The sequence below is a fragment of the Bos javanicus genome, chromosome 9 (genome assembly GCF_032452875.1).
Source record: "Bos javanicus breed banteng chromosome 9, ARS-OSU_banteng_1.0, whole genome shotgun sequence".
Lineage (NCBI taxonomy): Eukaryota > Metazoa > Chordata > Mammalia > Artiodactyla > Bovidae > Bos > Bos javanicus.
The window spans coordinates 73,259,360-73,285,008 of NC_083876.1; the positions used below are offsets into that span (position 1 = coordinate 73,259,360).

The 25,649-nt window shown below is 38.2% G+C and overlaps 1 protein-coding gene across 4 annotated transcripts in view; it reads left to right on the plus strand.

Annotated features, from left to right (window-relative positions):
• Positions 1–22,183, plus strand: part of MYB (MYB proto-oncogene, transcription factor) — a 35,687-nt gene extending 13,504 nt beyond the window's left edge. The window contains exons 9-16 of one of the 4 annotated variants that reach the window (XM_061428052.1): positions 291–545; positions 1,461–1,823; positions 3,302–3,444; positions 4,470–4,584; positions 4,676–4,801; positions 5,675–5,785; positions 9,112–9,219; positions 20,160–20,858. In XM_061428052.1, coding sequence (XP_061284036.1) covers positions 291–545; positions 1,461–1,823; positions 3,302–3,444; positions 4,470–4,584; positions 4,676–4,801; positions 5,675–5,785; positions 9,112–9,219; positions 20,160–20,168 — 1,230 coding nt within the window. In that variant the 3' untranslated portion in view covers positions 20,169–20,858. The other 3 variants (XM_061428051.1, XM_061428053.1, XM_061428055.1) reach the window with 3 other exon arrangements.
• Positions 22,184–25,649: the final 3,466 nt, after the last annotated feature.

The following is a 25,649-nucleotide window of genomic DNA, read 5'->3' on the forward strand; positions in this document are numbered from 1 at the left end:
CATGTGAGAGTTGTTCCTTGTAACAGAGTTCCTCTGTTTGCAATTTTAACAAAATGATGGCAGTGAAGGTCATCCATAGATGACAGGCTATATACCACTACTAAAAAGTGGGGTCTTGCATTGATAAAAGGAAACATCTTGACAACTGTTTCATAGGCGCAAGTTCTGGATGATGCAATGGCTTTTATCTTTCCTCTAACAGCATCTGATACCTTATGCAACTTCATTGCTAAGTTCCTTCTCCCTTTCTTCTCCCTGCTCTTTCTTTATTCCCCCACCCCCCTCCTTAGACACAGAACCACACATGCAGCTACCCCGGGTGGCACAGCACCACCATTGCCGACCACACCAGACCTCATGGAGACAGTGCACCTGTTTCCTGTTTGGAAGAGCACCACTCCACTCCATCTCTGCCCGCGGATCCCGGCTCCCTACCTGAAGAAAGTGCCTCTCCTGCCAGGTGCATGATCTTCCACCAAAGCACCATCCTGGACAATGTTAAGAACCTCTTAGAATTTGCAGAAACACTTCAATTTATAGATTCTGTAAGTAGAATTTTTAAGGCAAGTTAACGTTTTGGGAAGAGGAATTAGGAAACCCACTTCTCAAATCGTGGCCATTTTCTGTAGTGAATATTGTATTATTAGCATATAGTAATGTAAACATATAAGTGTGACTTTAGTTTTCGTGTGTTTCTTCAATATCTGATTTCTTAGGCTACCCACATAAAAGGTAGCTTTTCACACATTTCCTTCAAAATGCATATTTATAAAAATAGTAGAGTCAATGACCTTTAAGTAGAGCTTGGGCTATAGGAATATTTGGATTATTTTAAACCTTTTTTTTTTTTAACTTTGTTTATTCCTTTGTGTTTTCCCAGAACTGTGCTTTGCTTTTGGATAGCTCATTAAGAATTATGTTAAGAAATACTTACAACTTAAAGCAGTCTTCCAATGTATTTGAAGTGGTAATAAGTTCATTGGCGGACATGGCTTTCTCCACAAACATTGATTATTGATTGCTGGTCCCAACTAGTTCACTGACACAAACCATCTCCGGTGAAACAAACTTGAATTCAGCATCAGAAAAGCTGACAATTCATTTTCTTTGTTTCCCAGTTGATTAAAAAGCATTTATTGCATCCCCATCAGACAGAAGATGAACATTGCCAAGATGTGCCACCCAAGAGCTTTTCTTTTTGCTTTGAACTGCATGCAAATGATAGAGTACTGGGAGCTTCCTGCAGCTCCCAGGAGGGCCAGCCTCGAGGCAGGATGGGAGACACACCGTGCCCTGTGCCAGAATAACTGTTTCAGTCTCCAGGCTGTTTCACAGGAAGTCTAGCAAGGGGGCCAGGTGTTTTCTTTGCATTCAGCATCTTTCTCAGTGCTGTGTTACAGGTGATGGCACACACCATGCACACACTGTCTCAAAGTTCTGTGCCTCCCACATTGTTTCAGGATGCTTCATCGTGGGGTGATCTCAGCAGTTTTGAATTCTTTGAAGAAGCAGATTTTTCACCTAGCCAACACGATGCAGGCAAAGCCCTCCAGCTTCAGCAGAGAGAGGGCAGTGTGAATAGACCTGCAGGAGAGCCTAGCACGAGGGCGAACAGACGCAAGTTGAGTGAGGGTTCACTTGACCTGCCCAAGCCCTTCCCTCCTGTGAGGCTCAGCACAATTCCACGGGTCATCCTTCGAAAAAAGCGCGGCCAGGCCAGCCCCGTAGCCACCGGACACTCTAGTTCCTTGATACTTGCTGACGTCAGCAGTTCAACTCCCAAGCGTTCCCCTGTCAAAAGCCTACCATTCTCCCCCTCGCAGGTAGAGCACAATTTTTGCACAGCTGTTACTAATTTTCAACAGACACCTGAGCCTTAATAATCTAGAAACTAATCCTTTGGAACAAATGACTAATTACTGTTGTCTTCACTGATTTCGTTCCATTGTTGCCTCTAGCTATTGCTAAGTCATACTGCCTCCGAGAGTTTAGGCTGTCTGTAGACTGACTGATGATTTTGTCATAATCTCTCTCTGACCTTCTGGTGATTTGAAGGATGGTTAGTTGCATGGGATGTGCATTTATTTCCTTCCACACTGGAGTTTAACATTTCTATTTCTTCCTTGTCTCCCATCCCTTCCCTCCCTTTAAAAACTTTAACAGATTTTCTATCTCTTTGTTCACTTATTATTACATGATTCACTGACCCAGGGGAGAAGGGGACCAAATGTTTAGATAACATTTGAAGTGCAACTAGACAATTTAAAGGTTCCAATCCATCTTTAAGTGAAAAAATTTTGGAAGAAAATGAGGAACAAATGCTTAAGAAAAATAACGTACGTTTTAATTTCACTTTCTCAACATTGGCTCTTCTGAGTCATGCCATAAGATTTTATTAGCACTTTTTTTTTTTTTTGCCAATGAATGTTCTTACTTCATATAGATTTTTAAGGCATAGAAATTATAATTCTTATCAAAGATTTGTTCCTTAATTATGTAAACATTTGAAGTTAATTTTGCACTTTAAAACATTTTTCCAGTTATGTCTGTTGAGTCTGTTTTAAGAACAACTCTAAGTGTGAGCAAATGATATGCCCACTAAAAAACCAATCTTATTTTTCACTTGTATTTTCCAAATTCTGTTCTGGAGTATATTAGTTCTGTAAGACTTTAATGATATTCCAGAAAAATACCTCAATATACAAGTATATAAGTTTGGGAAACACTGAATTGAACAAAATTAAGGCAGTTTCTTTACTGCAGGATCTCTCAAAGTTTTAAATACACTAATGTGCATTGTGAATTTCCAAGAGATTGAAATATGTTTTCCAAATTTGTTTTACCTTGAAACCATTTGAGGAACACCTATTACTTTCCCAGAACATCAGTGTTTTGAGAGATACAGGTTATTACTCAAGAATTTTCCACATAATGTCAATTTTATACAATGATGTTTCCTAGATGACTAAAGAGAAAAAAAAGTATGAAAGAAAAACAATGATTACTTTCCAAAAGATGTCACTTCCACACTTTTAACATTAATAAAAAGTGCATCTCATTCTTTTAATGACAGGTGTCATTTATTGAGAATGTTTTCTTAGGATTTTGCAAGTTTTTTTTGGAAATCATATTCCAAATCTTGGGTGCAAAATTGAAATAAAACACTGTGTGCTTGTTAACATCATTATTTCATATAGTGGGTCAGTAAAACATACCTATTTGTTAACATCAATTTTTAAATTGGGCTGAGTAAAGAATCACTGTTTAACTCAAGTATTTTTTTCTTTCTTCTCATATTTAGTTCTTAAATACTTCCAATAACCATGAAAACTTAGACTTGGAAATGCCTTCTTTAACTTCCACCCCACTAAATGGTCACAAATTGACTGTTACAACTCCATTTCATAGAGACCAGACTGTGAAAATTCAAAAGGAAAATACTATGTAAGTCCTTGTTTCAAGAAAAAAATTATTTATTTTATTTACTTATAGTTAATTAATAGAAAATAGTCCCCAAGTGTCTGATCTACTTATATGTGTATAATTTTACTGATCCACTTTTATGTACATAATCATGTGTATTTCCACATTGAATATGTCTGTCCTGGGCCTGTTAGAGCTACCTAGAGGTGGAAGTGGGGGAGAATAAACTATCTTTTGTAGTTCACTTCACAATTTCCTATATATCTAGAGGAAGGTTTAACATAACTTTTCCATTCAGTTTTTCTGTTTGTTCAGTAAGTCTTTTTCATTGAAAACAAGATTTTCAACATCCTTTCCTCTCTAATTATAAACTTTGGAATACGAATAAGTATGGTTCTTTACTTAGTTTATATTTTTAAATCTTATTTTTTCTTTCTGAAATTTATCTATTGATTGGACCTGTTTTGCCATCCCCAGGAAAAGTATATGATTAAAAGCCAAGGAATGATTAAGCTATTTTTTATATTCAATAAAAGCTTAACCAATTCAAAAAAAAATGCCAGAGAACATCAATATGAATTGTAATAAGCCTTTTAAAAATGCAATTTTATTATTTCTTATACCATAAATACATTTTAAAAACAGTTTTAAAAACCTTTTAGTTTTCAGAGGTTAGCATGTTTTCTGTTGTGGATAGATAAAAGATAATAGATAAACTTGATTTGTAAATGACATCAGATCTTCATAATGCTTGTGTTCATTTTAAAGGCTTAGAGTCACTACATGTATTTTCAGAATGGTTAAAGAAAGATGAGAAATATTTTAATGCTCTTAGTTTTGGGGTATGGTAGTTTGAAATATTTGGAAATACACGATAGACATATTATCTTTTCCTTAATAATACATACCTGATCCATCAGCATACCCTATTCTATATCAGTAAGAGTTTATTGTATTTAGTAGAAGAATATTACATTTAATAGGTAGAGAAACATAAGGGACATATGATCTTTCATATTGAACCAATTCTTGTTTTCTTTTTAAAGCTTCAGAACTCCAGCTATCAAAAGGTCAATTCTAGAAAGCTCTCCAAGAACTCCTACACCATTCAAACATGCACTCACAGCTCAAGAAATTAAATATGGTCCCCTGAAGATGCTAGTAAGTTCTAGTAAATTTCTTGGGTTTAGTTGGTGTATTAATACAGATAGAAAATTTCCTCTAATGCAAATGTACCCAATTTTTCCTTCAGCCTCAGACACCATCTCATCTAGTAGAAGACCTACAGGATGTGATCAAACAGGAATCTGATGAATCTGGGATTGTTGCTGAATTTCAAGAAAATGGACAACCTTTACTGAAGAAGATTAAACAAGAGGTAAACATGGGATCCTTTGAAAAGAACAACGCTGCTGCCTTTGTTCCTTGTGGGCAGCTTGATTGTCTGGCGTGGGCACTGTGTAATACCATGTTTCATACAATATTTTCATATAAGATGCTGTTAAGAGATACAGCCAGGCTTGGCAGCATATGCATGCCACCTTGTAATTGGGAAGCCAGGCCACTTCTATTTCCTTCCTGTTTGAACAGAGAAGATGCTAGAAAGTATAGAGGAAAGAGAAGGAAGCAGCTTTGTATTGTACTTTTTAAAATCACTGATATAAAGATGGATAGATGACTGACTGATACATAGATGTTTAATTGTTGGATATCATGGAGAAATGAAACTAATAAAATAACGGTTTCTTTAATTCATGGTGTAAAAGAAAGGAAATCTAACTTGCCAAGATCAAAGTTTTAGCTTGGTGTCAAGAAGCATTTCCAGCAGCTTAGATACCGGGCCTTTTGAATTTATTTTCATATAAGGATAAGAGGTTGAGAGATTGGCCAGAGACTGACTTTTTCTTCAGCTTTACTGAGATATAATTGACAAATAAAATGATAAGACATTTAAAGTATACAATGTGATGTGTTGATATACATGTACTTTGTGAAAGGATTCTCCCCCATTGAATTAGTTAACATATATCTATTACCTCACATAGTTACCTTTTTTCCAGTGATAACATTTAATTAAGTTCTACTCTTAGCAAATGTCAACTATACAATATTGTATTATCAGCTATACTCACCACCTTAGGCGTTAGATCCTCAGACTTTATTCATCTTAGGGAAATTGACTCTTGAATGTAACTGTTTCTTGGGAAGTTCTAGCTCTAGAAACAACAAAGCACTTCCTGTTTGCTTTTAGGTGGAATCTCCAACTGATAAAGCAGGAAACTTCTTCTGCTCAAACCACTGGGAAGGGGATAGTCTGAACACTCAGCTGTTCACACAGGCATCACCTGTGGCAGACATGCCAGTAAGTACACGCCCGTGTTATAAGATGTTGGTGGCTCACAGAATTCTGTGTGTGGCATGTGGGGCCATTGTGGTTTTCGCACTCTTTTGTGCATCATACTTCTCAATATTCTCTCACATGATTATTTTCTTATGATCATTAATGTTGAATATATGGTGAGATTTTGTTCATGTGTTGGAAATTGATTCTGTTCTGCTGCAGACTTGTTTGTTGTTTATTCACTCATGAGTTGAGAGTCCTGGCCACTTAAAAAATCTATGGCATGGAAATACATATTTTCATGAAAACAATGCTAATTTTTACATTATCTTTTAATTTACTTATTTTTCTTCTAAAAGTAGTACAAGTTTCTCCTACTATCTGAAAGTAGAGCATTCCTGTGAAACCTTTGGTGGTGGTTCAGTCACAAAGTCATGTCTGACTCGTGACCATATGGACTTTAGTCCTCCAGGCTCCTCTATCTGTGGGATTTCCCAGCCAAGAATACTGGAGTGGGTGGCCATTTCCTTCTCCAAGGGATCTTCCCAACCCAGGGACTGAACCCAGGTCTCCTGCATGGCATGCGGATTCTTTACCACTGAGCCACCATAAAGCAAAGAAGTAGTTTACCTTAGGACTTATCTTACTAACAGGTGCAAAAAATAAATCGAATTTTAGAAAACAAAACAAAGAAACAAATAGAAACAGACTCACAGATACAGAGTACAAGCTAGTGGTTGCCAGAGGGAAAAGGGGTGGGGAAAAGGATGAAATAGGTGAAGAGGTTTAAGAGGTACAGACTCCCAGTTATAAATATTACAGGGATAAAATGTATAGTACCTGGAGAATCCCATGGACAGAGGAACCTGGTGGGCTATAGTCCACGGGGTCACTAAGAGTTGGACATGACTGAGTGACTAACACTTTCATTTTTCACTTTCAATGTGTAGCACAAGAAAGATAGTATTTTATAATAACTGTGTATGATGTATAATGTATAAAAATATCTAGTGTTATACATGTTGTACATCAGAAACTAATATAATATTTTAAAGCAACTATGCTTCAGTAAAAAAATGAATAAAAATAAATAAATTGAGATGAAGATGCTCGTACCAGTTCTAAACTGTAGCACTTGGTGCTGAGATGCTGAGTGTACTGCCTGGGGAAGGAGCTTGGTGGTGCCACTCTAACTACTCAGGGTATGTGCTGCCTTTATAATAGTTGGCTGCAAAACAAAAGCAAAAATTCTCTTTGGATTTCTATTGGTTAGCCGTTCATGAAAATAACTACTAATGTAGGATTTTAATGAAAGTGAAGTGGTGTGAAGTGAACTTTTGAATAGCAGGGGATACCTCTATTTCCTCCTTGGTAAATTGTCTCCTGTTTGGTTTTATGTAGCATCTGAGTATGTGCATGCATGCTCAGTCCTGTCCTACTCTTTGTATGTAGTAAATGCCCTTTATCATACACAATGTTGCATTGCTTTGGTTACAAGCATTTTTTATTTTATTCTATTTTTAACCATTTTTTAAAACAGATTATTTTTCAGAGCAGTCTTAAGTTAGTAGCAAAGTTGAACAAAAGATACAGAGATTTTCCATGTATCCTCACCCTCACATATGCACAGCCTCTCCCTTAGCAACATCACCCACCAGGGAGTTACATTTGTTACAACTGATGAGCCCACATTGACACATAGTCACCCTAAACCCATAGTTTACCTTAGAGTTCACTCTTGGTGTCATACATTCTATGTATTTGGACAAATTTATACTGACGTTTCGGAGAAGGCAATGGCACCCGACTCCAGTACTCTTGCCTGGAAAATCCCATGGACAGAGGAGCCTGGTGGGCTGCAGTCCATGGGGTCGCTAAGGGTCGGACATGACTGAGCAACTTCACTTTCACTTTTCACTTTCATGCACTGGAGAAGGAAATGGCAACCCACTCCAGTATTCTTGCCTGGAGAATCCCATGGATAGAAGAACCTGGCAGGCTACAGTCCATAGGGTCACACAGAATTGGACACGACTGAAATGATGGAGAAGGCAATGGCACTCCACCCCAGTACTTTTGCCTGGAAAACCCCATGGACGGAGGAGCCTGGTGGGCTGCAGTCCATGGGGTCGCTAAGAGTCAGACACGACTGAGCGACTTCCCTTTCACTTTTCACTTTCATGCATTGGAGAAGGAAATGGCAACCCACTCCAGCGTTCTTGCCTGGAGAATCCCGGGGACGGGGTAGCCTGCTGGGCTTCTGTCTGTGGGCTTTCATCTATGGGATCGCACAGAGTTGGACACGACTGAAATGACTTAGCAGCAGCAGCAGCAGCATACTGACGTTTATTCACCATTATAGTATAATAGAACGTAGTTTCACAGCCCTGAAGGTCCTCCATGTTCTGTCTAGTTATCCTTCCCTGCCCCTCAGCTCTGGCACCCACTGGTCTTTTTAGTCTACAGTTTTGCATCTTGCATAATATTATATAATTGGAATCATACAGTATGAAGCTTCCTGACTAGCTTCTTTCATTTAGTAATATGCTCTTAAATGTTTTCTGTGTCTTTTCGTAGCTTGGTAGTTGTTGTTTTGTTTTCCTTTTTTGTTTTCCTCTTAGTTAACCATTATTTTAAAAGTTTGTAATTTGTGAATGATTACCCTTTTCTCTTATGAAGAATCAGAGGTAATAGCAATTGCTAATATTTTTTCAGTGTGTACAAAGTGGTGATTAATATTCTCAGAGCTTTAGATGCATTAACTCAGATATCTAACCCTGACAAGTACCCTACAAGGTTGGTAACATTGTCATTTCCATTATACTAGTAGGGAAACTGAGGCATGAGGAGGCTTAGTCACTTGTTCAAAATTGTATAGCCTATAAGTATTGGTTCTGGGTTAGAACTTTGGTTCTAAATTCCATTCTTTTCACCTTTAAACTATACTACCATTAATCTGTAACTCAAAAAGATTTCTTACCATTATATGAAATGAACAGTTCTCTCACCAGAGCTTAGTAAATCTTTCATTTTAAAGATGTGTCTTTATTAACTCATTTAGCAGATGTTCTGCTCATCAATGAGCAGAATGCCCTGCCTCATTCCTGGAACTGTGTGGGACCTCGAAGCTTTTTGTTTTAGTAATGTTTGCCAGTGGGATTAGGGTTAGTGCAGTTGAGTTCTCCATTTAGCTCATTGGGAAGAGAATTTCTGGCAGATACCTGCATTTTTTTTTCCTGCTAATGTGTGTCAACTCATAGTAATCTACTCTTTCAAGTGTTAGAATTCTGTCAGTCCCCTTATTATCCTACCTCATTTCAATTTCAAATTATTCTCTTTTCCTTTAGAATATTCTTACAAGTTCCGTTTTAATGACGCCAGTATCAGAAGATGAAGACAATGTTCTCAAAGCATTTACAGTACCTAAAAGCAGGTCCCTGGCAAGTCCCTTGCAGGTAATTACTATTCCAGCATTGGTATCTAAAAAGTTATTCACTATAAAACTTTAAAAAACAAACAAACAAACATTTTAGACGTAGTGGAGTGATGCTTTTAAATAATTCCCAATATCTAAAAGACTCCTAAGATTCCTTGTTGCCACTCATATGAGACTCACTGAAAATTTTTTTATTAGAGCAAGCTTCCAAGGAATGATGAAGTGAAGCATTTCTTACTGTGACTGAGACTAAGATTGTTAATCACATGTAACAGTATCTCTTTCTTCTGCTTTTAAAGGTTTTATTAAATAATTGATACAGTTTACTTTTAGTTTCAAAATTTTTACTTTTTTGTTCCCTCACTAAGCCATCAAAGCTCAGACCTTGTTTAGATTTTCAAAGAAGTTTGAAATTAGATAGCTAGAAAAGAATTACAACGTATTTGACTATCAGAATGAGAAAGTCAACTGTCAGTGTTACGTGGCTAATCTCTAGCTGAACATATGCTCTCGGGTTTTAATATCAAAAGAGATTTCCCTTTTTCTGAAGTAGGTGTATGTTGATGAAATACAACAAATTCCAAATTAATCCTGAACCAAATGTAAATAAGAATGCAAATTTGCTCCCTTAAATTATTTACAGCGGTTCCCAACATTAAATAATACAATACCCAGTCACCTGCAGAGCCCTCCCCTTCATCCCCCCCTTGCCACACTGAGGGAAAAACCATAAACCCTGGAGCATATAGAGAACCTGGATTCGGAAGTGAAAAGTCATATTTGTCCTGTGAGGGAAGGCACCACGTGAGACGGTATGATCTGAAAGAGTGTCCTGTTCCTGGATGGGCTTTCTTGTCACTGTGGTAGGCCTGCACTCTCCAAATTATGAGAATCTTAACACTCCCCCCTTGAAAGCATTTGTGATACTTCGCATTATTTTTAAGAAATGCAAATACAGCTGGAAGGGCTGTAGGCACACTTTGTGTCTTAATTCCATCAGATTGCTCTCCTTGTGGCTTCTGTCTGATCCAACTGCTTTGATGAAAGGTGACCACTGACTGGAGTGTGGGCTAGGGAAAGACGGTCCTTGAGGGGATCCAGAGTCTTTCCTGAGTCGATCAGGCCTGGGTAGAAGTGTGAAGAAGTCTCAGAATATGGCACAGAATTGGGAGATGAGGAAAAGAACAAACTCTGCATAAGGGGGGACCCAGAAAGGAGATTAGAAGAATGCAAAGGTCACCCATTACAAAATTTTACCTACAGCTGCTCCTAGATCCAGAATGAAAACGCTTTTTTTGTTTGTTTTTCTTGCTTTCTTCCTCCCTGAATTTTTTGGCCCTGGGTTTCCAGAGGATAAGGATTTGGCTAGTGCTATTAGTGCATTAATTAAGCTGTTTTATGTAATTTTGTAACCTAGGCTAGGATCTGACTTATATTTATAGTAGTAAGAAAAAGTGCATTCTGAGTGCTAAATTGCAACATGTAAATATATTTGGAGACAGTTATCATTATGAAGTTGAAAACCCCTGGTTCTTTCCCTAAAACTAAATGCTAAAGCTTTTGGCCTAACCAGATAGTGTTCAGCAAAACCTAAATCTAAACTTTTATGCAAATATAAAATATATTGAGCCAAACACAGTACAGATATCAAATATGTATTATATAAAAATTTGGCAACAATATCAGTGTTTATAAAAATAGGTTGGCTAATTCTTACCTTAAATGTTTTAATGCTATTGAATTAACAAAATAATCAATATGGAACTTTATTATCATTATATTTTATTTAATGAAAATATTGGGTTGGCCAAAAGGTTTATTCAGGTTTTTCCATAACATATTATAAGCAAACTTCTTGGCCAACCCAATATTCCTCATCCTTGAAGCTCAGTATTAAGTAGTAGCTCTGTTTTTATTAATCTATATTTTCTAGCGTATCAAATGAGTCATATTTGGTACTCTTCAGATTCTATCATTGTATACTGAGATTAAGCCACCTACATACATCAAATGGTGAAGGTAACAGTTGTCAACTCCACCCACCTAAAGAATTGACACCACAAGCTGATTTTGGAGTCAATGCTTTCATATACACTATATGGTTTTACTGATGTACACCACTCAAATATATTTTAATAACTTGCTATAATAGATAACTAATTCATTTTAAGAGTGAACGGCACCTACCAAGTATCTCCTTCATTTTGTGTCATGGAAACCTAGCTTCTAATACCATAGAAATAATATATGATTTCTAAAATGTTTCAAATTAGAAAATGCATCAGGTCATTCTAAATATTTAAGCATATATTGCCTATATTTCATATAAACCTGACTCAATAATATTTATATAGATTTTTAAGCAATTTGGTAATCTTTTTGTTAAAACCATTATGATCTATCATGTATTTCCATTGATAATTCAATTTGACCTAATTGGACAGATTTTTCATGCATGGTACTATTGAACATATTGTGCATTTGTTAAATGACCTGGCTATTCAACTTGAGTACTTTATATAATCTAGAAACTTTATAATTTGTACCTTTAATAAATATATCAAATGTTAAATGGGATTTTATCCAAACAACCTAGACATTTTGTTAGAGTGCATTTAATTAAAACAACTAAATTTGACTCTTAAAATATTTTAAAGTTCTGGTACTTCTAAAATATGAAATGTTTGTCAGTTGAATACTGCAAATGATTATCCATCTAACTGTCTAAATACATTTGCTTAGGCACAAGAAAAGTTTATTGACGACTACACTAACAGTGCAGTTCTGTGTTCTGTCATTTCAGTGTTAATGATCCCTGGCTTAATTATACCCACAACACCTTAAATAGAGCAGTTATTGTTTTGAGGCCCCAAATATTGGGATTTTATAGTTAAGATTCTAATGCACATGTAAATGCATATGCTTATACATATGTGCCTGCATGCATGTCCGACTAGCTCACTTCAGCCATGTCCGACTCTTTGTGACCTCATGGACTGTAACCTTCCAGGCTCCTCTGTCTGTGGAATTCTCCAGGCAAGAATACTGAAGGGGGTTGCAAGGCTGTCTTCCAGGGGATCTTCCTTACCCAGGGATTGAACCTGTGTCTCTTATGTCTCTTGCATTGGCAGGAGGGATCTTTACCACTAGCGCCACCTGGGAAGCCCTGCTTATACATGAATACATGTAATAGCTACATTTCCTTCCTCTCCATTTTCCCAAGGTGCTGTGATCTTTTAGTGGGAAATGGTATGTAGAGACCAAACTCAGGCTGCTAGATATGCCCATGTGTTATGTGGCATATTATGTGTTATGCCACATAACACATGGGCATTAACATATGTTAATAGCTTGAGCTTTCCATGTATTCCCTAGTCCATAAGCTATAATGTTTAGAGGCAAGTATAAGCCATTATACACAAATAATGTTATATTTGTTTTTGAAATTATTTATGCTTTATCTTTTTTTAAAAGGAATTTGCAGCAGCTGCAAAATAGTATAGTTGGATTTCTTCTTCTTTTTTTAGTTTCCTTAACTTTAAAAACAAACAGGGACAGGACTCATAATAAAAATGTTCTGAGACTTTTTTGATATTTGTGTCTTTCAGGTAGCTCAGAATATGTGAGATTTCAGAATATGTGCCATTTTCTCCATGTTGTATGGTAGTAGAGAAGGGAGTCTAGAAGCTTATACAATGATCACAAATGAGGAAATAGATATTCAGCTTAGAATACTTGCAGTTTGGGATGGAAAAGGCAGGTTCACTGTGGAACCCTTCTGGATCCTGCTGTTTGAAAGTTACTCTGAAAGAGCCCAAGACTGGCATACAGACAGACAGACAGACAGACACAGACACACACACACGCACGCACGCGCCATGCACAGAACTCCTCAGTAAGGAGAAAAGAGCTGCCTGTGCTTTCGATTTGCTTTACATTTTGAAATAAATACATTTTGCTAATAAACATTTCCTAAGGTAAACATTTTCATTGGTAGATCTGAAACTACACTTAAGTTAAAAGCCTCTGAACTTGTGTATTTTTCTCTTAAATTATAATTTTCTTTTATTCCTGTTTAAAACCCAAATGTAAAAGATGTGTTCATATGCTTTTTACTCACTCTCTTTCCTCTTTTTTGTAACCACAGAGTGACAGCCTTAAATTTTAATTTCCTGACTTGGCTTGTCTTCGCCTTACTTTTTTAAAAGTGAATTTAAGTAAATTTCTCAAGCTATTAATACTTAAACACATTTGCACAGTATCAAAGAATCTTAGAGTATTATTGCAAGCAGCTGAAACTCACTTTTCCAGTTCCATGTGCTTTGGATTGCTCCTAACTTCATATGAATTGTTTATGAACTTTTCAGTGAGGCAAACCCTTTTGCTTGATTGGCATGGCTAAGAAGTATAATGCACTAGCATGCACACAACAGGCTCTTGGGTTCTAATCCAGACTTCCCCAATTTCTAATTGCATGTTTTTAATTCATTAACTTCTTAAAAAAATGCTCATCTGTATATTGGGGACTGTAGTTTGTCCTCCATGTATATCATACAGGGTTGCTATGAAGATCAAGTGGATATAGTGTTACTTTCAAAATGACAGCACACTTGCCAGTATACATTGGTGGTACCTACTTTAGATAGTCCCTGTCCTTAGAAACGTACGCAAGGAGGCTTCACCAACAGCAGGTCCACTTGCACTGAGGTGTATTATTTCCTCTCACATGTTCTTTCTCATTCCTTCTTCCACTCTGGCAGAACTGTGTCAGTGGGTCACCAAAAGAGATTGCTGATTCAACTGATTCCTGAAAAAAAGTTAGTCAGATCTCTTCGGTATTATGGAGATCAAACAACTGATTTACTGGTCTTCTCTATTTTTCTGCTGCCCTTGTTGGCATGTCAACAGACAGAGAAACAGTCCGTCTCCGTGTGACATCGATCTTTCCAGGCATTTCTTAGTGTTGGTATGCTATTGTTGACCTGCTTCCCTGGATACCTCTGTGTTCACTTAGTTCTCCCTTGGGTCACTTTTTTTCCACTTGCCCTGGCAAGGTTTCATATAGCTGTTAGTAATATTTCAGCAGCCTGCTTTCAATATATCTTATAAAATAACTTTGCCATGTAGAGTTTTGGGATGAACTGGAAAGGCTAAATGAGTGAGGAAGGAAAGTTGAGCTCAAATTCAGAGTGCCCTACCCCAGAGAGTACAAGACCTGGATTTTTTTTTGTTTGGTTGGGTTTGGTAAACACTGTGATATTGGATTTTCCTTGGGCTAACAAAGGTATAATTGCTTTAATTGGCATTTGCTTTAATCTTAATAGTTAAAACGAATACATTACTAAGGAAAGAGGTTTTCTTCCAAAAAATTGTGACACCTGAGGTTATGTGATTAAAACTGTTGGAAAATCTATCAACAAGTAAGATGAAAAGATCCCTAGAGACACTGGGGACAAACTCCAAATTTGGAGAAAGACCATTCTTTGTAGTAATTGTTAACTTAGGTCTGGGTGGCATGTGGAAGCATGTGGATGGGGCACCCCCCAGCACCATCTGCACCTTTGATCCTTTAACTTTTAGGGCTCTTTTCTATGAAAAATTATCAATCCTGGAGTTGGGCACATTTGATTGTTTTGGCAGCATTTATGCATAGGAAAAGTTTGATAAACTAACCTTACCTCAGTGACCCTTCGTCTCAGGTTTATTCTTGACTTTCAAGATACAACTAAAGATTTCTACATTCTCTCTTATAACGAATACATTTTAAAAGATGCCTCTTTGAGAATGAGTTCTGATTTTTAGAATTTTAATTCTGTGGCTTCCATGATAGCTCAGTTGGTAAAGAATCCTCCTGCAAGGCAAGAGACCTGGGTTTGATCCCTGGTTGGAAAGATCCCCTGGAGAAGGGAAAGGCTGCCCACTCCAGTATCCTGGCCTAGAGAATTCCATGGACTGTATAGTCCATGGAGTCGCAAAGAGTCAGACACAACTGAGTGACTTTCACTTCACTTTCATTTTAAAAGTCTTTTCTATGGATAGATTAAATGGAAAAATCAAATAATTCTTAAGTCTTTTGGACACCATCTATGTCTGCTATTATTTAAAAAAATGAAACAGAGAAATGTAAAACCATCTCATAAGTTGCTTTGGTTTTACAAAATCATTCTTTTATGACTTCCACAAGTTTCTTAAGGGCTTTGTAAATTGAACAGCGCATACCCTGCCACGGCTGTTGATATCAGCAGTTATTGTGTGAAGTTGCTCTATGAATGTCACAATAGTGGTTCTTGTTTAGCGTGATGAAAAAAACCATTCATATTCTTAGTGAAAAATATGAAGATAATCTAATTCCGACAGAAAATCACCTGTGGACATGGTTTTATCTCATTTGATTTCTTCTGTTTTCTGCTGAGGATCAGAGTATTTATTTAAAGTGCTTCAGCAGGATATCCCAGTTAGAGCTCTGACAGTCTGTTTACAGTTCATCTCTGCCCAGGGGCGATCAAAGGTACATTGTGGATAAGTAAGATGACTCGCGAGCAAGAGGAGGAGGATGTGTGGCAAGATTATTAACTTTGAAATGAATTAGGGTCTAGTGACATGTCTGCAACAGCACCATGGGTTAGTCATTTAACAAGGATTCATGTGCAGAAATTCTTACCAATTCTTTAGTGTAAGTGAAACTAACATTTAAGGAGAGGGAATAAGGAGGATGCACAAGGATCTATTTGACAGTATTAAAAAAAAAATCCTTCTAGCATGAAGACATTTAATCTTCTTTTGTCAAAACTATTCTGTCTGCTTGAAAAGTTGGCCTAGGACCCCAAGGCTTCAAGGTAAGGAGGGAGAAAGAAATCGCAAGAAGGGGCAGCTGCCCTTTTGGGTGGTGGACTTCAACATTTCTTTTCTTACCCAGTACTTGACCTTCTGCTCTTACTTTGCTTTCGTGAAGTAGGTTTGTGATTGCTCTGACCAGTTTTTCCATTCATGGTTGCAAAAAGTATTAGCTTTATACTTTCATGATGCAGAAAAGGAGCTGTCCACTGAATGTGCTCGCCTTTTTGTTCCGGTCTGTTTTTCTTGCACAGAGTGGGTACTGTGTCCTGGTGTCTGTCTATACTGGGAGATTTAGGTGTTGCAAGTCATCTTGTCTGCTCTAGGCTATGAGCCTCAGGACTTAGGTGCCCCTGAAATGCTCTGCTTTCTGAAATTTGGATATTTCAGTTAACTTGATTTATTTCTTCATAAATTTCATCTCTACTTGGGAGAGGCTGATTGAATTTTTTTCAAAAAATTAATTTAAAATATAGGGTACATTCTTTGTATTGATCTTGTTTTAAATATCTGGTCCTGGAGGAAGAGCCAAACATGAATAAAATGATGAGCCATCTGGGAGATCCAACAAAACACGACATTCAAGTTGAAAATGTACTAGGGGGTGATAATTGTATTAGATTTTCCTGAACAGACATTGGGAATTCTGAATTAAGTATCAGATTGTCAAAGGTCAGAACTTGACTTTTACTAAGAGACATTGTAAAAGCAAGCATGTTGTTATTTAGTCGCTAAGTCATATCCAACTCTTTGCCAGCCCATGGACTGTAGCCTGCCAGGCTTCTCTGTCCACTGGATTTCCCAGGCAAGAATATTAGAGTGGGTTGCCATTTCCGTCTACAGGGGATCTTCCCAACCCAAGGATTGAACCCATGTCTCCTGCATTGGCAGGCAGATTCTTTACCATGCAGCCAACCTGGAAAGTCCAAAAGCAAGCATAAGATTCTTTTAATATGGTACTTTAAGATACTTAATTTCATTTAATGTAGAAACTTATTCTGTATTAATTGAAGCATAGCTAAGTAGAAAAATTTTTAGCTAGAGAAAAACATAAACAATCCTTTCTTCCTTGCTCCTCACTTTTACCTCCATTTTCACTTTTATTCTCCTTTCCCTCTCATTTGTTTGTCTGTATTCTTTCAAAAGGGACTTCCCTGTAGCTCAAATAGTAAAGAATCTGCCTGTGAGGGAGGAGACCAGGGTTCAGTCCCTGGGTTGGGAAGTTCCTCTGGAGAAGGGAATGGCAATCCACTCCAGTATTCTTGCCTGGAGAATTCCATGGACAGAGAAGCCTGGCGGGCTACAGTCTGTGGGGTCACAAAGAGTCGGACACGACTGAGTGACTAATACAACAACAACAACATTCTTTCAAAACATACATTTTCGAGTTTTGTGTGTATCTTTATTTTATGTTTACATATAAGATTAGTATATTAAAATATTCTGCATCATTTTTAGTCATCTGATTTTATGATCAATGTTCTTTGTTCCGTGTACATCATCGATTCTAAGCCCTGCATAATACTCATGGTGGACAGCCATCATCTTTAATTATTCACTCTCAAATGGTAGTCATTATATGTCATGTTGTTATTTTATGTCACATTGTCATATGTTATGATGTCACATTGTTGTTATATGTCACATTATCATATATGTTCTATGCGTGTCACTACAAACACAAGCTCAATAATTACAATGATTCCATTAAATTTTATTTTGTTAATTGGGTTTCTTGTGTCATTTTGGTGTTCCAGTACTGCACTGAAAAATGTTAGCAACAACATGTGAGCAGTCAGCTAAACTAAAATATGGGATTTGAATGGACAGATTTACACCAGAGAGATATGTATATTTAATCCACTTCCTTCAAACTAGAGTTCCTTGTTGTTTAGTCACTAAGTCATGTTCGACTCTTTGCAGCCCCACTGACTGCAGCACACCAGGCTCCTCTGTCCTTCACTGTCTCCTGGAGTTTGCTCAAATTCATGTCCATTGAGTCAGTGATGCTATCTAACCATCTCATCCTCTGTTGCCCGCTTCTTTTGCCTTCGGTCTTTCCTAGCATCAGGGTCTTTTCCAATGAGTCAAACTACAGAAACACCATTTATTCAGAACTGTATCATAGAATGCTTAAACTACCCTGGTGATTTTATTTAGAAAACATTAAATGTGACTCAGTATCAGAAGTCAGTTCAGAACAGATGTCATCTTTGTCCTGTCGTTTTGTGATTCACAGTTACAGGAAAATATTATGATAATCAGTCTTGCTTATGTAGTATTTCAAGTTATGTATTCAGCCTCTGAGCCTTGAGAGTAAACGTGTAAACTTGGATGGTGCCTTTATGTTGGCAGTGAGGTGGCACAACAGATTGGGCAGAAACTGGGAAATCTAGTTTGTGTCCTGTGAAAGTTTACAAGTTAGAAACATGGCACTGTAAATCTTATGTCGCTGAAACTTTGTTCCAGACCCTAGGCAAAGAAGTCCCATCACCATACAAATACCATGTTCATTCAGAATTATCCTACCTCTCTGTTAAATAGTCTGATGACTTTAACACCTCCTCTCAGTGTTTCTTCCTGCATTCCCTGCTGACCAGACCACACAATTCCCACTCATAAGAACTCTAAAGGAAACAGCAACTTATACTCATTAGAGCCTGGATTCGCATTCCTACTTCATCACTTCTTAGCTGGATGACTTTAAGGATGTTGCCTAAGTTCTCTCTTCCTGGAAAATTGCCTGCTCTGTAAAACAGATGTAATGAGCCTTACCTAATCCACAGGTGTTTTTGAGAATTAAATGAGATGATACATGCAAAATACTTAGAAACATGAGTGGTACTCATGTTTAATCCACTTATTCCTTCCTCTCCGTCTCCCAGTCCCTCCCACAAGCAATGTACAAATTGCAGCTTCCTGACTCTTTCATGTTATTTTGCCACCTGGGTTATCCTCTTAACCACCTGTCGATCTCAATCCCGCCTATTCATGCCCTTTGCCTAGAGCATGGCCCTGGCTGTTCCTTGGCGTCCTATCTCCTCTTCATCTGGCTGTGGCACCACAGACCTTTCATCTGCCTGTCATCACTTCACTGGTGTCAGGTGTTTGTTTTGTCTCTTAAGCAGGGGTCTCTACCTCCGGGATCTCGTGCTTGATGACCTCAGGTGGAGCTGTTGTAATAATAGAAGTAAAGTGCACATTAAATGTTATGCGCTTGAATTATCCCTAAACCATCCCCCCGCCCATGGTCCATGGAAAATTGTCTTCCACGAAACCAATCCCTGGTGCCAAAAAGGCTAGGGACCACTGTCCTGAGGGACACTTGAGGCTCTAAAGAGCAGAGGGCTTTCTTTTCTTATTCTTCTTCTGTCCATGAGACACATCCCACTTGGATATAAATACTAGGAATATCTGCGCTTTTTCTAAACCACACTTTCGAGCTTATAGACAGCAAATCTTACAACTGCTTATGTTTCTGTTTCCCTCTTTGGATTGACTGCTAGAGAGCTCAGAGTTAGTTTTGAGATTTACATCTTGGTGCATTTTGGTTCATGGCAAGTATTTTGAATCGAAATCTCACCTCATCTTTGTATTGTTTATTTTTTCCACATTTCTTGGTGACCTACCCTTATCTATGTTTTAAATTCTGTTCATTTATATTCATTTTGTAAGCATCTTCAATACTCTTGGGAGCTAAGTAGGGCAAACTTAATGCTGTAAAGAGCAGGCCTTGTACAAATATTACATATTTTGGTTTGAAGCAACATGGAGGGCAGGTGGCTTCCTTGGTGGCTCAGCAGTAAAGAATCTGCCTAGGATGCAGGAGACGCAGGAGACCAGGGTTAGATCCCTAGGTCAGAAAGATCCTCTGGAGGAGGAAATGGCAATCCACTACAGTATTCTTGCTGGAAAAGTCCCATGGATAGAGGACCCTTGTGGGCTACAGTCTATGGGGTGAAAAGGAGTCGGACATGACTCAACACTCACGCATGGAGGGCAGGTAGGAGCTGGGGCTAGGCAGAAGACAGACACAGGTTCAAAACCATTCCACAACTTCCCCATAGATTGGCTTTGGGCAAGTTTTCTGCACTTTCTGAGTCTCCATTTCCTGCTCAATTAAAGAGAGAATGAACCCCCACCCAGGGTGGCTGTGCTGTGTAAATGAGATCATATGTGTGAAGAATCTGGATCCGGATGCTGCCTGTGAGATATTAGTTCCATCCTGTATCTTTCAATGCATCTTTAAAAAGTAAGCTATTCTAATAAATAGATATTAATTAATTGGTATTGATCAATATCCATTTTAGTTGATACATTTAAATGTTCATAACTAAATTTAAATGTAATTAACTTGATTAAAAATATGTACAATGTTTAGTAAGTGTTGATCAATTCTAGCACCTATGGGAGCTTATTCAGTGGGCAGCTCAAGTACTCACCAGTTCGCTCAAAGAGTAAATGCCCACAGCTCACCTTAGGTATGTGGGGGACTGGACTCATTTCTGTCTTCAAGTCTGTAAAATCTGCTAATAGACAAAAGGCACTCAAACATGAAGATACAGCTGGATCTTATCATACTGCTTGGAGTGGGTTTTCTCTCTTCACGACAAACAGTTTCTGATAATTAATATCACTTAAGAATGCTGAATTCCTGGTTATCAGAGTGAAGATTTTATCTGACAAAGGCTCCCCTGTGTCTCCTACTTGCTGTCTGGAGGTCAGCATTTTTTTCTGCTGGGCCAGGTGGGGTTGGGAGTCCATCCGTGGGCTAAAGCGTGTGCTTCCCGGTCTGACCTTGCCCTTACCCTCTCTCTCCCCTCCCCTGTTAGCCTTGTAACGGTGCCTGGGAATCTGCATCCTGTGGGAAGACAGACGATCAGATGACAGCTTCCGGTCAGTCTCGGAAATACGTGAATGCCTTCTCAACCCGGACTCTGGTCATGTGAGACGTTTGCAGACAAGCATTATGGTTTTCAGAACACTTCAAGTTGACTTGGGATATAGCATTCCTCTACATGAGACTTTTCATGAATGGGAGAAGAGCCTATTTTTGTTGTGGTACAACAGTTGAGAGCAGCACCAAGTGCATTTAGGTGGGTGAAATCGTATGAGATTTCACCCAACTAAACGGATTTTTTAAAAAATTAATGTTTAACAGTTTTACCTAAATTATTAGGTCATGGTTTGTAGTCAGGGGTTAAGTATCTTAAGGCAGATTTTTAAAAAAAAAAACATAAAATGATTTATCTGTATTTTAAGAGGATCCAACAGACCAGTATTTTTTCTGTGATAAGGTTTTTGAAATTTAACACACAAAAAGGTACTCCAATATTTCACTTTTTTCAATCACTAAACACAATGCATTATTATAAATGTTGGCTTCACACCGTGGAATAAGTAATCGATATTGTAAATGCTCATTTATGGTCAATAACATTGGAGGTACGTTTATTGTACCAAACCATTTTATGAGAGTTTTTTTGTTGTTGTTAGCTTGCTTTAAAAATTATTACTGTATGAAATAGTTTTATAAAAAATTATATTTTTATTCAGTAATTTAATTTTGTATATGCCAAATGAAAAAAAAATGTGTTTTGCTGCTATGGACTTAGCCTGTAGACATGCTGCTAGTATCAGAAGGGCTGTAGTGCTTGGGAGGGAGAGAAAAGAAACTTGGTGTTAGGTAATTGACTATGCACTAGTATTGTCAAACTTTTTTATTTTATATATATATATATACATATATATATATACTTTTTTCCTTTTGTAATACATTGGAAAACTTATTTGGGAGACTTTGCATTTGTGGTTGTTTCTTGTTTTTTTTTTTTTGTTCTTGTTGGTTTATAAGAGGATGCATTGCACTTCTTTATTGGGAGATCTGTGTTGTTGATGTCCTGTGTTTTGTTTTGAGTTCAGCCTGACTGTTCTTTAATTCAGGGCTTATGTGTTAATCAGCATTCCCCCCGAGTCCTTAACTATATGGTCTCAGAACTGCCACACACAACCTATGTGTTTGCAGCTGGAGTCCATAGCCAGTTGCTGCCTTAAGAACCTTTGGTGCAAGATGGCTGGTACTGAACTTTTGATATGACAGTGTACTTACTGCCTTGTAGTGAAATAAAGCTGTGCCCTTATTTTACTTACTTTTGACTTCTGTCTTACTTTTGATTGTGGACAGTAGTTACACTTTTAGGAAAATGAAGTGAACGCAGAGCACTTTCCTCTGTTAATAATTGGCATACCCTCTGAACTTGAAGAATTCAAGAATTGTAACTTTGGAGAAAGAACAGGCAAGCCAAGTTAGTTCACAGATAATCATGTGCAGAATGACAGCTAGGAGGAATCTTCCAGAATCTAGTTCAGAATCTTCTAGAATCAGTCAAGGTTCCAGAAGCACTTAAATTGGGATAAGGCAAAGAGAGTTCATTTACAAAGGTACCAATACCATGGATGTGGGCAGTGGGTAGGAGGACAGCAAGGGTAGGGCCTGCACACAAATGCAGGCCTGAAGGATGATGTCATGTGGGGTGGAGAGTCACGGAAAACAGGAGCCCTTTTTAAAAAATGTATTACTTATTTATTTGGCCATATCACATGGCATGTGGTATCTTGGTTCCCCAACCAGAGATCAAACCCAGGCCCTTGGCAGTGAAAAAACAAAGTCCTAACCACTGGACCACCAGGGAATTTCTGTAAGCAGGAACCTTTAAGAGGAGCAGTGACCTCTGGAATCCTCACAGGAGGAGAGCCAAGGGTAAGCCTTAACTTTACATCCCCATATCCCTCCCATCAGACTTCCCTGGTAGCTCAGCGGATAAAGAATCCACCTGCAGTGCAGGAGACCCTGGTTCAGTTCCTGGGTCAGGAAGTTCCCCTGGAGAAGGGATAGGCTACCCACTCCAGTATTCCTGGGCTTTCCTGGTGGCTCAGACGGTAAAGAATCTGCCTGCAATGCAGGAGACCTGGGTTCAATCCCTGGGTTGGGAAGATCCCCTGGAGGAGGACATGGAAACCCACTCCAGTATTCTTGCCTGGAGAATCCCCGTGGATAGAGGAGCCTGGCAGACTATAGTCCAAGAAGGCAGACATGACTGAGTGACTAAGCACAGCACGGCGCATCCCTCCCTTCTCTACCAAGGGTCCCCATTGGTAGAACCAGCCAGAAGCAAGAAGGCATGGGAGCACCTGGATGTAAAAGCTGGTCAGTCACTTAGGGCAGAACCAGAGGACATTTTTCTGTTGGGGTAAGGACAAGGCAACCCAACTGAGTCATCCATTCTGGGCAACTTCCTGTTTTATGGATGAATTTCCACTGGCTTCCATCTCTCAGCTCAGTGTTCTCACTGTGGTACAATATCCCTTTTATACAGATTCCTTAGTTTTCTTTAGTCACTCCTTTTCAGCTCAGATTTTGAGTTTTCATAGGAAGTGATGCTGGAGAAGGCGACAGCACCCCACTCCAGTACTCTTGCCTGGAAAATCCCATGGATGGAGGAGCCTGGTGGGCTGCAGTCCATGGGGTCGTGAAGAGTCGGACACGACTGAGCGACTTCACTTTCACTTTTCACCTTCATGCATTGGAGAAGGAAATGGCAACCCACTCCAGTGTTCTTGCCTGAAGAATCCCAGGGACGGGGGAGCCTGGTGGGCTGCCATCTATGGGGTCGCACAGAGTTGGACACGACTGAAGCGACTTAGCAGCAATAGCAGTAGCGGGAAGTGATGCAGTTGGTATTCCTAGAGCCAAGGATTTGTTGCCCCTAATTACTAGTCTTTAAGACTACTTAGTATTCTTTGGTTCTCTTTCTAATACATGGTAACACATCATCCCAGGAAGATTATTATAGTCATGCACCCTCAGAGTATTTTCAGGTGCTAACTCTGCCACTTACTAGGAGCTTGACATTGACAAGTCACTAACCTCTCTGAGATTTTTTTCTCCATCTGTAAAATGAGTTCATTCCTACATGCACTCTTGTTAAACGTGCACTATATAAAAGTTTGTTATTACATAAGCTTTCCATAATTAAGTGATGCATGCTGTGTGATGTGTCAGATGTTCATCTGGTCCATAATGTGAATTAGCAGTTGTAGAGTTCAACTTAGGGGTCATTGGATATCAGTTGAAATAAATTAGTGGCAAGATTGAACTCAGCATTATATAGAACTAAAATAAATATTTACTTTTGCAGTAAGTACATAACTTAATAACTAGAGACTAAAAATCTAAACTAATGAAAAGAAGTGTAAATTCAGGTTTTATGAACAAATAATACACATTTTGCAAGTATCTCTAAAACCTTTATCTATCCTGGACATTTTTGAAATCCTCTTGTTCTCTATAGCAGAGATTCCAGTAGTTAAAATAAATGGAAGCAGCATTACTTACTCTCCAAAAAATGGTTGTCCCTTTGAGCCACTACATGTAAAGCTTGGATCCACATCTGGAGAGTAGGAAAAACATTGAGAATATTTTAAACTATCTCCCAGCCACTAATGGGGCTGCTAATTCAAAGTAAGTAAGATGTACAAGAGAAACTTCTTTTTCTCTTTAGAAGTTATGCAAAATTAGAACTGCAAGCAACCTTTAACATCATAAGGGGCATCCAATAAGGGATTCTCCACATACATTTTTGAACAAAAATCAGTTTTGGAGCCAACCAATCTTGGCTTAAGTTCAGACTCTGCCCTTTAGCAGCTCTGTGACTTGGTAAGAGTTTTACTGTAGCTCTCTAAACTTCATTTTACATATACTGAAAATAACAATACATCTCAAGGTTGAGGAGTATTGTGAAGATTTTGTGAGATAGTACATGCATTCTTGCATCTTTGTAAAATATTGCCATTCTTATTGATGAGGTACCAGTGAGGCCCACATCCTTGATTGTGTGTTGAATCTGTCCTTTGCATTAAGTGAAAGTGAAACTCCTTCAGTCATGTCCGACTCTGCGACCCCATGGATTGTGCAGTTCATGGAATTCTCTAGGCCAGAATACTGTATTGGATAGCCTTTCCCTTTTCCAGGGGATCTTCCCAACCCAGGGATCAAACCCAGGTCTCCCACACTGCAAGTGGTTTCTTTACCAGCTAAGCCACAAGGGAAATATAAGTTATATTTAAAGGGAAACTTTAAATGTATATTATGACTCGATGGGAAATATAAGTTATATTTAAAGGGAAACTTTAAATGTATATTATGACTCAGATGTGAGTCTGAGTGAACTCCGGGAGTTGGTGAGGGACAGGGAGGCCTGGCGTGCTGCGATTCATGGGGTCGCAAAGAGTCGGACACGACTGAGCGACTGATCTGATCTGATCTGATACTCTTTTCAAAATATTCCTAATCATTCAAAATATTCCTAAATATATTTAAATATATGTTTATCCTCTTGTACAAAATATGTGGGGAATATAAGATGTATTTTCCTTAAACAGGTAGGTTTCTAATTTGAAAAAGAAAAGTGTCTAGAAGATAAAATGTGATGGGCAGATCTGTTATACTACACTGAAAATATAAGTTTGGTGCTTATTTTTCACCTTTCATCTTGCTATTATAAAATTAAGTCTTCCTTATTCACCATTTTAGAAGGCAAAGGAAAGCAATCAACT